General features: G+C 31.4%; 1 protein-coding gene across 2 annotated transcripts in view; it reads right to left on the reverse strand.

Annotated features, from left to right (window-relative positions):
* Nucleotides 1-10785: 10785 nt before the first annotated feature.
* The window catches only part of LOC135127445 (diuretic hormone class 2), a 58322-nt gene continuing 53307 nt past the window's right edge, over nucleotides 10786-15800 (reverse strand). For both annotated transcript variants that reach the window (XM_064053891.1, XM_064053890.1), the window contains exon 4: nucleotides 10786-11214. In XM_064053891.1, coding sequence (XP_063909961.1) covers nucleotides 11079-11214 — 136 coding nt within the window. In that variant the 3' untranslated portion in view covers nucleotides 10786-11078. The remainder of the gene's footprint in view (nucleotides 11215-15800) is intronic.

A 15800-nucleotide genomic window follows, 5' to 3' on the forward strand; every position in this document is an offset into this window, starting at 1 on the left:
TAATAATCAATAAAATAACGAAACAATTTACTCACGTATACTTACGTATCAGAGGCAACTAAAAATCGTGTATGTATAAACATTGTTAATTTAAGATGACAGGCGTAACAGCATACGTGAGAGCCAAACACAGAAACTGTAAACAAAACGACCGTCGGTTTTATTGCTTCGACTTCCGCTTATTATATAAAACATTGGGTTTTATTTTAATTCTTGACGGTGAAATTCACAATTGGTTGATTATAAACATGTCTATTTCGCATTCGCGGAACCAAGTGACCGCATAAAACAAATGCAGATCTGTAACGTTAAAGTCGATGTAAATAAGCGTGCTACCCTTATGTTTCAACCGAGTTTTTCCTTTAACAAATTTTGTGTCTACCAAATTGGGTTGGTTGGGGTGTAATACTAATAATAAGTGTTGCCTTTAATTTAATCAATAAAATAAATTGACTTCATTAATTTTTTTGAACCACCTCTTAAGAAAATCTAAAAAATATGAATGGAATGATAAATCACAAGTACAAACTCATCATATTTTTTGCATTTTAGATAGGATTTATTCAGCAAAATTTAAGGGTGACGTCATCAATTTTTTTAGGAGGGATGAACAAATACATTTTGAACAAAAGTTTACCATGCTTATAATAACTTTAAAATATTCCCAAGATTTCAAAGCATTCGGTTTTGTAATTCCTGATTAAATCGATAAAATAAATTCACGCCTTCATTAATTTTTTTCAGTCACCCTGCATATGCAAATCCAAAAATATGAATGGAATGATAAATCACAAGTACAGACTCATCATATTTTGTACATTTTAGATGCGATTTATTCGGAAAACTTTTGAGCTGACGTCATCAGTTTTTTGTAGAAGATAACCAAATATATTTTGACTAAAAATTTATTATGCTCTTTATAACCTTAAAACATCTGCAAGATTTCAAAGCATTCGGTTTTGTAGTTCCTGATTAAATCAATAAAATAAATTTACGCATTCATTAATTTTTTTGAGTCACTCTGTATGCAAATCCAAAAATATGAATGGAATGATAAATCACAAGTACAGACTCATCATATTTTGTACATTTTAGATGCGATTTATTCGGAAAACTTTTGAGCTGACGTCATCAGTTTTTTGTAGAAGATAACCAAATATATTTTGACTAAAAATTTATTATGCTCTTTATAACCTTAAAACATCTGCAAGATTTCAAAGCATTCGGTTTTGTAGTTCCTGATTAAATCAATAAAATAAATTTACGCATTCATTAATTTTTTTGAGTCACTCTGTATATGCAAATCCAAAAAATATGAATGGAGTGATAAATGACAAGTACAGGCTCATCATATTTTGTACATTTTAGATATGATTTATTCGGCAAACTTTCGAGCTGACGTCATCAAGTTTTTGGAGGGGATAAGCAAATATATTTTGACTAAACATTTATTATGCTCTTTATGACCTTAAAACATCTGCAAGATTTCAGAGCATTCGGTTTTGTAGTTCCTGATTAAATCAATAAAATATATTTACGCATTCATTAATTTTTTTGAGTCACCCTGTATATGCAAATCCAAAAAATATTAATGGAGTGATAGTTCACAAGTACAGACTCATCATATTTTGTACATTTTAGATATGATTTATTCCACAAACTTTTGAGCTGACGTCGTCAAGTTTTTGGAGGGGATAAGCAAATATTTTTTGACTAAAGATTTATGATGCTCTTTATAGCCTTAAAACATCTGCAACATTTCAAAGCATTCTGGTTAGCAGATTAAAAATTAAATTTCAAAATGTTGTTTTATAATTTTGATTTTTTTTCCAAAAATCTGGACGTTTCGGGTGAAAAGTCGATTCAGAGTTGTAAACTACATGTGTAGGACTATGTTATTTTATACAATTGAAAACCCATTTACTATGTACAATTTTGAAGTGACGTCATCGCTTTAGTGGTGGGGATGATTCGACAAATTTTGGTTAGCGTTTTACCATCTACATGATATTCTTAATATAAGTACAAAATTTCACAACAATCGGTCGAGTACTTTCGGAGATTATCTGTCTAATAAAAATCCGTGACAACAGACGGACAGACGGACAGACGGACAGACGGACAGACGGACAGACGGACAGACGGACAGACGGACAGACAGACGGAAATGGGAGACCTATTTCTTCGTCTTCTAGGGGTCATGAAAGATCGAGAAAACGTAAAAGTAGAGAGTCGGCCGACGGACTCGATTACAATACTTCCTTTGCTTACGCTCGGGAAGTAAAAATTAGAAGTGAAAGAATTGGCGTATTTGAACATTTTTTCGAATTGCCTTTCGATTAACGTGGTGTACTTACGTAATTTGTGTCTCATTTTAATTGATTTTTGTTAATATTCTTTAACATATAAGTATGTGTTAATAATACGGGTGTAAAAAAATATGTAGTAGGTATGTCCGGTATGTGGTCGTAAAGTAAGAATTATTCTGAGTGTCATCTGGTTGCATTTATTCTTTCAGCAAATAAGTTAAAAAGGTATAAGTTTTAATACTTGTGAAAATATAAGAGCGCAAAATTTTGAGCAATTGAAAAATTGAAAAATCAATTTTTCTGTCGCTGAGCTTGTGACAGTTGAAACAATTTTTGATTTTTACTTCCCGAGCATAAGCAAAGGAAGTATTGTAATCGAGTCCGTCGGCCGACTCTCTACTTTTACGTTTTCTCGATCTTTCATGACCCCTAGAAGACGAAGAAATAGGTCTCCCATTTCCGTCTGTCTGTCCGTCCGTCTGTCCGTCTGTTGTCCCGGATTTTTATTAGACAGATAATCTCCGAAAGTACTCGACCGATTGTTGTGAAATTTTGTACTTATATTAAGAATATCATGTAGATGGTAAAACGCTAACCAAAATTTGTCTAATCATCCCCACCACTAATGCGATGACGTCACTTCAAAATTGTACATAGTAAATGGGTTTTCAATTGTATAAAATAACATAGTCCTACACATGTAGTTTACAACTCTGAATCGACTTTTCACCCGAAACGTCCAGATTTTTGGAAAAAAAATCAAAATTATAAAACAACATTTTGAAATTTAATTTTTAATCTGCTAACCAGAATGCTTTGAAATGTTGCAGATGTTTTAAGGCTATAAAGAGCATCATAAATCTTTAGTCAAAATATATTTGCTTATCCCCTCCAAAAACTTGATGACGTCAGCTCAAAAGTTTGTGGAATAAATCATATCTAAAATGTACAAAATATGATGAGCCTGTACTTGTGATCTATCACTCCATTCATATTTTTTGGATTTGCATATACAGAGTGACTCAAAAAAATTAATGAATGCGTAAATATATTTTATTGATTTAATCAGGAACTACAAAACGGAATGCTCTGACATCTTGCAGATGTTTTAAGGTTATAAAGGGCATAATAAATGTTTAGTCAAAATATATTTGCTTATCCCCTCCAAAAACTTGATGACGTCAGCTCGAAAGTTTGCCGAATAAATCATATCTAAAATGTACAAAATATGATAAGCCTGTACTTGTCATTTATCACTCCATTCATATTTTTTGGATTTGCATATACAGAGTGACTCAAAAAAATTAATGAATGCGTAAATATATTTTATTGATTTAATCAGGAACTACAAAACGGAATGCTCTGACATCTTGCAGATGTTTTAAGGTTATAAAGGGCATAATAAATGTTTAGTCAAAATATATTTGCTTATCCCCTCCAAAAACTTGATGACGTCAGCTCGAAAATTTGCCGAATAAATCATATCTAAAATGTACAAAATATGATCAGTCTGTACTTGTGATCTATCACTCCATTCATATTTTTTGGATTTGCATATACAGGGTGATTCAAGAAAATAAATGAAAGCGTACATTTATTTTACTGATTTACTCAGGAAGTACAAAACCGAATGCTTCGAAATCTTGAAGACATTTTAAAATTATCATAAGCATGGTAAATTTTTGATCAAAACGTATTTGGTCGTCCCCCCTAAAAAATTTATGTCACCACAAAATTTAGCTGAAAAAATCCTATCTAAAATGTACAAAATATGGTGAGTCTCTTCTTGTGATTTATCATTCCATTCAAATTTTTTCGATTTGCATATACAGGGTGACTCAAAAAAATTAATGAATGCGTAAATTTATTTTATTGATTTAATCAGGAACTACAAAACCGAATGCTTTGAAATCTTGCAGATGTTTTAAGGTTATAAAGAGCATAATAAATTTTTAGTCAAAATATATTTGGTTATCTTCTACAAAAAACTGATGACGTCAGCTCAAAAGTTTGCCGAATAAATCGTATCTAAAATGTACAAAATATGATGAGTCTGTACTTGTGATTTATCATTCCATTCATATTTTTGGATTTGCATATACAGGGTGACTCAAAAAAATTCATGAATGCGTAAATTTATTTTATTGATTTAATCAGGAACTACAAAACCGAATGCTTTGAAATCTTGCAGATGTTTTAAGGTTATAAAGAGCATAATAAATTTTTAGTCAAAATATATTTGGTTATCTTCTACAAAAAACTGATGACGTCAGCTCAAAAGTTTGCCGAATAAATCGTATCTAAAATGTACAAAATATGATGAGTCTGTACTTGTGATTTATCATTCCATTCATATTTTTGGATTTGCATATGCAGGGTGACTCAAAAAAATTAATGAAGGCGTGAATTTATTTTATCGATTTAATCAGGAATTACAAAACCGAATGCTTTGAAATCTTGGGAATATTTTAAAGTTATTATAAGCATGGTAAACTTTTGTTCAAAATGTATTTGTTCATCCCTCCTAAAAAAATTGATGACGTCACCCTTAAATTTTGCTGAATAAATCCTATCTAAAATGCAAAAAATATGATGAGTTTGTACTTGTGATTTATCATTCCATTCATATTTTTTAGATTTTCTTAAGAGGTGGTTCAAAAAAATTAATGAAGTCAATTTATTTTATTGATTAAATTAAAGGCAACACTTATTATTAGTATTACACCCCAACCAACCCAATTTGGTAGACACAAAATTTGTTAAAGGAAAAACTCGGTTGAAACATAAGGGTAGCACGCTTATTTACATCGACTTTAACATTACAGACCTGCATTTGTTTTATGCGTTTACTTGATTCCGCGAATGTGAAATAGACATGTTTGTAATCAACCAATTGTGAATTTCACCGTCAAGAATTAAAACCCAATGTTTTATATAATAAGCGGAAGTCGAAGCAATAAAACCGACGGTCGTTTTGTTTACAGTTTCTCTGTTTGGCTCTCACGTATGCTGTTACGCCTGTCATCTTAAATTAAGAATGTTTATACATACACGATTTTCAGTTGCCTCTGATACGTAGGTATACGTGAGTAAATTGTTTCGTTATTTTATTGATTATTACAAATCAATATTCAAACGACCCAATTCATTTTCCCGAAAATTTGAGAATATAATAATTTTATTCTTAGTATTACACTACATCTATCCCAACTGATATATGTGTCCTTGCAAAAATGTTGATGACGTCATCGCAATTTTTTTTTAAATTCCCACTACAAAAATGTAATGAGAAAAAAAACACAATAGGCATGCAGTCGTCAAGTTTCCGACAGCGAGGGAAGTACTGTCTAAACTCTTTAGACCAATTTTTTACTTCCCGAGTGTAAGCAAAGGAAGATTGTAATCGAGTCCATCGGCCGACTCTACTTTTACGTTTTCTCGAGCTTTAATGACCCCTAGAGGACGAAGAAATAGGTCTTCCGTTTCCGTCTGTCTGTCCGTCTGTCCGTCTGTCTGCCGTTCCGGATTTTTATTAGACAGATAATCTCCGAAAGTACTGGGTCGATTGTTGTCAAATTTTGTATTTATATTAGGAATATCATAGATGGTAAAACGCTAACCAAAATTTGTTTAATCATCCCCACCACTAATGCGATGACGTCACTTCAAAATTGTACGTAGTAAATGGGTTTTAAATTGTATAAAATAACGTAGTCCTACACATGTAGTTTATGACTCCGAATTGAATTTTTACGAAACGTCCAGATTTTTGGAAAAAAATCAAAATTTTTAAACAACATTTTGCAATTTAATTTGGAATCTGCAAAACCAAATGCTTTGAAATCTTGCAGATGGTTTACAGTTATGATAAGAATGATAGATTTTTAATTAAAATATATTTACTTATCCCCTCCGAAAAATTGATGACGTCAGCCCAAAATTTTGCTGAATTATCCTATCTAAAATGTACAAAATAGGCTGAGTCTGCACTTGTGATTATTATTATCATTCCATTCATATTTTTTGGACTTGTTTATACAGGGTGACTCAAAAAATTAATAAATACGTAAATTTATTTTATTGATTTATGAATGCTTTAAAATCTTGGAGATGTTTTAGAGTTATCATAGACATGGTAAATTTTTGATCAAAATGTATTTGCTCATCCCCTCTGAAAATGTGATGACGCCGCCCCAAAATTTTGCTGAACTAACACTGCATTAATATTTTTTATATTTGTTTTTACGGGGTGTCTGAAAAAATTAATGACTGAGTCAATTTATTTTATTGATTAATTCAAAAATTGCAAAACTGAATATGTACTTTGAAATCTTGATGTTGTGAAGTTATTGTAAGCATATTAAGTTTTTTTAAAATGTATCTGTTTATCAAATTTTGCCGAATAAATTTTTTCGAAAATGTGTAAAATATGATCAGACTATACTTGTAACTTATCATTGCATTAATTTTTTTTAAATTTGCTTATACAGGGCGACCAAAAAAAATTAATGAATCTGTGAATTTATTAAAGAAGGTGAAACCAGAAGCGAGGGAAGTTCTGTCGAAATAACTTTCAACCAATTTTTTTATTTTTAAAGAATTCAGGTTGTGCACTTGTGTGTTTCAGTACATTTTTTTTGTTTTTCCAACTCACGTGTTGTGAGTAGAAGATGAACATCCGGTTCTTTGGCAGTTTAAAAATATAAAAAGGTAAGTAAATATATGTAAAGTGGGAGACAAAATTTAACGACAAAGAAACGTCATTTGTATCATTATTTTCAGAGGATTCGTGCATTGTAATATAAGTTATACACAGGCATGGGTTTAGCCATAATTTGTTTTATTAATGTGGTAAAAATTTAGGTTGACACCATAATCTCACTTATATGTCTGTAAATGTTCAAATCTACACTAAAGTCTAAAAATTTTAATAAATCAAGTGTTTGCTATTGTTGCGAATTCAATTTGCCGTTAAGTTTTGTCTGCGGCTTTATATCTCAATGTAGTGTCATAATTTATTAGAGTCAGATGGTATCGACCCATCAATGAAGAAATTTGTTACTTGGTTGTGGGCTAATTTGCTATTAGTATGTACACCACTAATCTTGTAGAACCTTCATGTATGCATTCCGTCCACCGAGTCATGATGAAGTTTATATCCGACATCAAATATCCACGTGATACAATATTTACTGTTTGATTGGATCTTGTTTATTGGTTAATCCACGTGCCCTTCCTCATGATATCTAGATCTTTTGAGTAAATTAGTGTCTACTAAATTATTCAAAGACCTTTCTTTATAAAATATATTTACATAAGAAACGTTTCCGTTTGTATAACGAGTTTACTTAGGGCGTAAGGGATAAATTTATTTTATTTTTACATTTCAGCAATGTAACCAAAACGACGTTAAAAGCAAATTATCGTATTCCGAATAGAAAATAGACACGAGATGTTGTGTAAGCACTCATTTGTGAAACATGGGACATTCGTTTATTTTTGCAAGGGTAAATTTAATTGTGTGAGAAATTAATGAACTTGATGTGAGAATAAAGCGCATATAACGGGAACCTTCGGTTACTTGAGATCAATAATAGAGCCTCGCAAAACTGAGGATTTGTGTTCCTTATGTGAATGAACAAAGTTGGACGCTGAATTTTTTTCTGAATATGTAAGTAGTAACTTCTGTGTAGCTCTCGGATTTGGAATAATAATAATTGTAATTACTATTTTTATGTATGTTTGACGCGTAATAATTAAATACATACTAACCGAGGCTTAAATAAATTGTGAAGGTATTAAAACAAATTTAAACACTTGTCACTGTAACACAGGATTATTACATGCTTATCGTTTATATGCTTCCTACACACCTGGATGGTGTAGAATAGGTACCTTATTGATTATGTGTTCGCCGTGTGGAGTTTATAAATAGTACTATCATTTTATTTTTATCAGTTATCACAATGCGCATTCTTTCGGAGTTGATAAAATGTAGGCAAACATGTAAGGAATGTTTTTTATGACTGCAACAAAAATCTAGATGAACTGAAAAAATGTGGAAAAGAATGTCACACACTCATTATGATTTATCATTTCTTTGTAATTTGTTTGGTATATCATACGTATGCAGGTGTCCTAGATAAAATCCGTGGCTTTATATTTTGAGAACAGATAGAAATGTAAACGCCAATGTTTTCAGCTTGACGACGGAACTTAACTTTCCATATTCCAAAATTTTTGTTGATTGTCAAAAATTGTTCCACTTTCTTGATTTTGAAAAACACGTATAGTAAAACTTGGATTGGTAATGAAATTAGAATGTTGTTGATATACCTCCGAGTTAAAAATTTTACAAATGAAATTCTGACTTATACTATGTATTTTTAAAACTGCTTTCATTGGGGTTTCCTTAGTTTTATACGGAATAATAACTCCGTGTTTACTAATTTTCCGACAACTACTACCGATTTGCTGAAATGATTGTACTATGTTTAATACAATTATCTAATTAAATACGGTGTAGAATCTGATTGTTAGCTAATAGTGTTTAGCGAACTTTAATGTTGGGGTAAAATTATACTTCTTTTTTAACTACAAAATCATATTCCTCTTCATACCTTCTATTTGTGTTAAAAAAAATGTAAATTATTATGAAGAAATACCTACCTACCATTTGTGCAGCTTAGGAACATACATTTGTTGTTTTCTATGCGGGTTATATCAGCTCGTGAAAAACGGCAGACTTCACATGATAGTTTTATTTTACTTGTGGTAGCTGAATACTAATTTCGGGATAATTGGGTAAAAATTTTGTGTTTTCATTATGCACTGATTATTTTCATAAATTTAATATTAATTAGTTTATTTATTAGTCAATTTAGAAGTAGCTAGTTATTAAAAGTGTATGCTAGGTACACATTTTTTTTACTTGTGAAATTAGTTACTCGGCTAAACAGCTCGTCATTATAAAAGCTGTCGTATTTATTTTTAATTTTTGATCACATACATACTACAGCATGTTAACTGTGCAGCAAAATTAACTACTTAGCATTTGTTTATAAAAAAATCGTAATTTCATCTACAAATAAAACATATTTCGTATGATTTTGTCTGTGCAGAAGATGCAGTGAAATTTACACGGCTGGTATATGGTATAATTTCTCATGATGAAAAGAAAAGAACTTCATACCAGAGTCGGAAGGTGAGTGAAGAAGGTGACATATTTGACAACAGATAAAAAATTTAAAACATTTTTGAATTTAGCTCCTTTATAGATAGATTTTATTACAGAAAAAAATGTAACATACATTATGTGCAGATGCTAGGCAGATATTCAGATTTTTTTGCTTTAATAAATACACTGCCCACAAAAATTTACGCAACACATACATTTTTCATAGTAATGTAACAACGAATCATTTTAATACATTTCAGAATAGTATTTTGCTGGCTTAATTACCAATGCCAGATCTCCTTGTTGTAGAATTTTGAATTATTAGTAATTCAAATGCCAATATTGTTATGTTTATCTTCATGTGGAGTAGAATTGAAGTACTCGTATATAGTAATAATAATAACAACCTGTCAGCGTGTTATTAAGTATAATGGGTTGCATATTTAAATGTTTTGGCCTTAATTACGTTTTTGAAAATGCTGTGTGTATAAAAGTCGGATGATTCATTCTGTTATATTTGATTATAAGAGCATTATAAAAACATAGAAAGTAAAATAAACAGTTTTCAGACTTACACATGTTAAACATAACTGCAAGCTTGTGTAAATAAACCTGAAATATCGCTAAACAATTCGGATGTAGCTGTTCGAATATAATTTTTAAGGTGAATATCTTTCACCAGAAATTTTTCATGCGCGCAGTGTTTTATGGTGACAACAGGTGCTTCGACCTACAAGCGCTTCGATGTCGATGAGTCTCTATTAATAGACCAGACCGTGTGCTATATAGTTTTCCGTTCTAATTTCGCCGCTGGACAGCAAGCGGAATTTGTTTTGTTACGAAGCGATTTTTGCAAAACTTATTTAGCAACAATATAAACATTCGACGAATAGGTTCAGGTCTGCAACCGATATGGTGCTCATCGATCAAGACCGTGATGGATGCACGCTTAAATCATTACTTGTTCACAATGTTTTTATGGCAGCGATAAATATTTTCGTTTATTGGATGTATTGTTTAGAAGATTTTGAAAAACCGTCTTGTGACAAGACGCACCTAATTACAGTGAGTTATAAGAGGAAGTCTATTAGCGGATAGCTAATTTGGAAAATCAATAAATACGTAATTTTACACCAGTTTAGTAGATGTTTTTCGTAAGCGAAGTATCTCAAGGCTAATCCTCAGTTTAAGTCATTATGGAGTCGATAAGTCAATTTTTTCCGTTCTAAATTTAGCGAAGGCCATTAGAGAAAATTTCGACGACTCAAAAATTGGCAGACGATGAGCAAACCACAAAGAGATATTTTAAACTTTATTTAAATGAAATATAATTGCTGTACAATACATTTCTTAACTAACAAACAATAGTTCACACGCTGAAAAATCAAGGTGGTTTAATTTCGACCTGTGCTTTATTTTCAGAAACGTCAGTATACAGAGGGTTGGGAAAAGGGCTATTACACATTTTCCTTGTATCATACATTAACTATATCTAATACTACTATGAGTGGGCTTCTACTATACACGACAGAAATGATAGAGGGGTTAAATTTAACATTAGGAACTGTTGGAATGAAGAGAATTTTTCCAATTTAAGCTTCTTCTTCGCTTCGACGTCTTCTGCCTGGACCTCCGGCAAAGTTGGCGGCGGCCAGACCCATAAGGTGTTTGGCAGCTTGAGAACCGGAGAAACCTCGGCCTAAGCCTAGATCTAGGCCACGTTTGGAGCTGAAATATTAAATCAGGAGTTAGTATGAGGTTAAGGACTTGAATACAGGGTATTATGCCAATTTTAGTGTACCCTTGTTAGACATAACTATTACAGTTTAATTTCTCGACTGAGCTAATGAGGACGTTTTGTAAAAGATGAAGTTTCTGACGTCATCGGTGTTGTTCTGTTCTCTATTCCAAGGTAAGTAATGAATGATGTCTGCGTGTCTGCTGCAGTAGAAATCGTACAACGTATTTGCGTGGCGGATTTCTTATTAATTATTACTTTGAAAAGGATGTCCGAGTTTTAACTTCTGTTTAATTTTAAAGCGTAATTTGTGAGAATTGTCAGAGTATTTTTTCGGTCAATATTGATTATTATGGTCCCTGAAATTTCCCGAAATCTGCAAAAATAGCATCGTTTCACAAAATATCTCAAAAATAATTTATTCGATTTCATTTTCAATGCAGTTACATACATCATTATTACCAAGACCTCGAGTGCAAAATATTATAGATAAATCTTTATTGCTATGTGCAAATCATTTTATGGATTCTTATTAGTTCCATTTTTTACTGTTGTTGACGAAACACTTTTGTGGAAATTTCAAAACGTAAGATTCTTAAATATTTCAAAATTTAGTTGCTGTTTGAGTCATGTTCCTGTAAGAGAAGTTATAAAATAATACTGCTACACGTACAAAATGATAACTAATTAGCCCTTATTAACGGGAATGAAGATGGTTGTGGACCATTTGTCTCACTCTCCAATAATTTTTAAATACATACCTACAAGTGTTGAATGAGTAAATTATATATTAAAAAGTGAGACAATTTTTTCAGAAATATTTAGCAGTTCTCTGAATGGGAGGATAATTACATCAACATTTTCCTATTTCCTATGCTTCCACTTCGCCTTTTGCTCTTGACAAACTTGAGTTAAAAACAGGATAATTGGCCGTATGGTCTTCGGCGCGTATGTTACAAATTGGTTTCTTTTATAATATTCTTTTACTGCGGAACTGCTAGCATATGTCAAAGTGTGCTCTCTTCTGTGTAATATTTCCACTTCTAAAACGTTAAATTTTATAAGAAAAAGTGAACTTGGAATACGATGAGGGAAGTATTAAATTCTGAACACTCATATAATTGTTTAAATGAAGGACTAGCAAACTGTTTTTTCAAATAAAATATAGGTGGACTAATCTATCCAGATAATCAGTTAGTGATGAATTCTCTTCCCATTAAATTGCCAGGTCTATGAAATAGCACTGATACCTTAATGGCCATTTAAGTCGGTTGTAGTTAAGTATGCTAAATTTTGAGCACATAAAACATTGTAATTAATTTTAAGAATTTGCATAAACTTCAGCGTGTATAATGTACTAAAATTGAATGCAGTCTCAAATTTGGTTTAAATAATATGGATATACCACATATTCGACAAGCTCGTCGGTAGAGAGCAAATAATGTCGCTTCATTGTGAATGCTGATTTGCATTTTTTACTTGGAGAGTCTTACTTTCGATCAGTTTGATTTAATAAAACGGATATCAGTGATGCGAATAGATTAAAGAATGGATGTTCGTCGTACACTTTAATTTTATATAATTTTAAGTATAATTCGTGTGACTCTCAAAGGCAATTATTTTTACAACTGACTGCACTTTATCTGACATTTTTAATTTAAGCGAGCTTAAATGATTTAGGAATAAGGAACAGTTATTTGATTATCTTGAAGATATTTTGTCAATTTATTGTTTGTTCTGTGGTAGCTTTTATACAGGTATTGTGGATATTGGTTGTGTTTTTACCAACATATAATAAATGCGCAAGAAACTTTAACAATTTTTTGTAATTGCCATATCGGAAATAATTTTTCACAGGTGGATAAATATTTTAATTAATTTAGGTAGAAACGCTGCGTTTTAGGCATGCACTGTTCGTTACGAAATTGTTTAATTAATATTTGTGTTGTCATCATTACACCATTGCAATTTAATCCTGTTGTGCTATAATTCATCAGGTTGCTGGGGATTAGCCTCTATTACAAGTAATTCCTCAATATTAATTGAAACTGTAACTTTAGTAAGAGAACTGACAGTGTGAATTTCTGTGTTTGATGGTTCTAACTAATAGCAATAACGTTTTGTTTATAGTTACTACATTTCTTTTATTACGTATACTCCATTTTATTTTTATTACAGGACCATGAATAGAATATTAGTTAAAGTAGATAGGGAGGGCCGAATTGTATAAAAAAGAAAGTGTGGTACGTAGAAAACTACAATTACGAGATGGGAATCATTTGGTTTTCCCATTCTATAATAATTTTACAATTAAAAACTAATTTCTGCTCTTAGTATTTTGTAATACATTTATTGAATAAATATTTAATTACGTAAAACGAATTCACTAGTGATCACTTTAGAGGGATATGGGCTGTCATACGTGACACAAATGCGTGTTTGACCGCCAAACATTTTATTGGGCGTTAATTTTATTATGTCGTTAATTTCTTTTATTGTCGGGTAAAAAATATTATACTTACGCTTTTATTTTATCTGAATTAATTAATATTAAAATGGATTCAGAAAGTATAAGCTGTGTAGAGATTTTTTTTGATTTCATGTTGGATGCTTTTATTAGTTCTGAAAAGATTTGAGTAGAAAACAGCTAAACTTATTTTTTACCATAGTTTTACACAGAAACGAAGACAAAGGTTTCCTATTTTTTTTAAGTGAATCTAACAACAGCAAAAACTGATACACTCGAGTACCTACCATTGGATTGAAGAAAAATTAAAATTCACATATCGTAAGGCTGGAAGCTAATAAATAAAGAACAGAAATCGAATGTCAACAACAGAAATGAAGTTTCTAAAAAAAACTCAAGTGATGGAATATAATAAAGAGCGAAGCTTTTAGATGAAACCTGGGCGTTTACTCTACGAATGAAAAAATTATGATCGCTGGTAACAGTGAAAGAATTGTTTAGAAAGGGTGAATAAAAGTTGAGCAATGCAGTACGATTCATAAGAAAAAATTGTGCCAATGTTGATTTAAAAAAAAATCGATTAGTCTCTTATGAAATTTATTTTTAAAATTATATTAATTATGTTGCCATTGCAGTAATTTACCTGCAAATCTCACACTGATTGTTGTTAACGCAAAATTTAAAAAGTTGCTAGGCTATCACTGTATTTCCAGAAAACATTTAAATTGATTCATAGACTAGTTCCTGCTATTATAAGAACCCCAAATTTCAAATTAATATTATCAACGTGGCAAGACCTTACCTTTAACTCGGAAGAACTTTTTTTTTACTTTTAAAAGTGAACATTTTGAATTTTGAAGCTTTAGCTACTACAAGGGTCAAAATAGAATGACATTATGATGTTCGAATTGTTACCACACTAAACCATGGTTAAACACACATCTGAGTATAGCTTATAAGTAATAGTATACAAATCTCTTGAAAATTTTGAGATAGATGACGTTTCTTTGTTACTAAGAAATTTTGTTTGCGACTTCAGTTAGTCAGATGTTAAGTCTCTGAGGACATATAACAAAGTTTTTTCGCGATTCTCAATAAAAACTAAAAGCACATCGAGTAAATGTAAATAATTTTTCAAAGTAATGATACGGAACGAATAAAAACTTTTATTAGTGTTGAGAGTGGATGAAAGACGATAATATTCTATTCCCAGTGTGACAATTTGTGTTTTAGGCTACGCCAGTTCGCCTACAAGTCGCGTCGTCAATTGCTCGTTTTCAAAAATTGAACACAATTTATCAAAAAAGCACTTTTTTGCCTTGCGAATAAAATAACGTAGGTAAACAATTTATTTGTTTTCTAGAATATGGTGATAACAAATTATATTGATTTTGTTGTATATTTGTTGAGTTTGGCAAAAGTGAGTCTGGTAACACTGAAGGGCCATAACAACGCTTCATGAGCCACTATAAGAATTGCGTTCGGAGACTTGATCCACTCCTGAAGAAGGTGATAATGCTCGACATGATTTGGAAAGATTGATGAATTGGGTTCAGACGTATACTTCAACATTTTGTTACATCGTGATTTTGATATGAGAAAAGGATCTGTCCAATGGCTTGTGTTCTGAATGTTGATCAAACTAAACTACTAAATAGGTTACTGTTCCGCCATTTTAAACAAAATAACGATAAAGAATCAAGAATCTGGTTTTCCTTGTCCAGTGAAATTTCGTGTTCAAAAATTGGTAAAGTCGTAGAATTACCCCAAGTCAAAGTTTTTCTCTTTCTATCTTATGCACATTGTGTGAGACAAAAAGTCACCCAATTTTGAGTAGCTCGTAGAGTCTTATGTAAAATTTTGAAATTTGCCAAATTGTTCCCATTCAAAAATGAAGCGATTTGACCTCCAAGCAAGACAAATAATTTTATATATCTTGATAGAAATCAAGATGTTTTGGAATTTGAAAAAAAAGGAAGACAGAACTGGCCGCAGAACATTTCGGAAAGATCTGTCTACGGGCTACAAAAAAGTCCAGGTTTACGTGACTCTGAATACAAGAAAAATATGTCTTCTAGAATTAGTCATATAAAGACAAAAGTAAATCCT

The sequence above is a fragment of the Zophobas morio genome, unplaced genomic scaffold, assembly GCF_036711695.1.
Source record: "Zophobas morio isolate AGI-343-1 ecotype UQ-CSIRO unplaced genomic scaffold, CSIRO_AGI_Zmor_V1 ptg000011l, whole genome shotgun sequence".
Lineage (NCBI taxonomy): Eukaryota > Metazoa > Arthropoda > Insecta > Coleoptera > Tenebrionidae > Zophobas > Zophobas morio.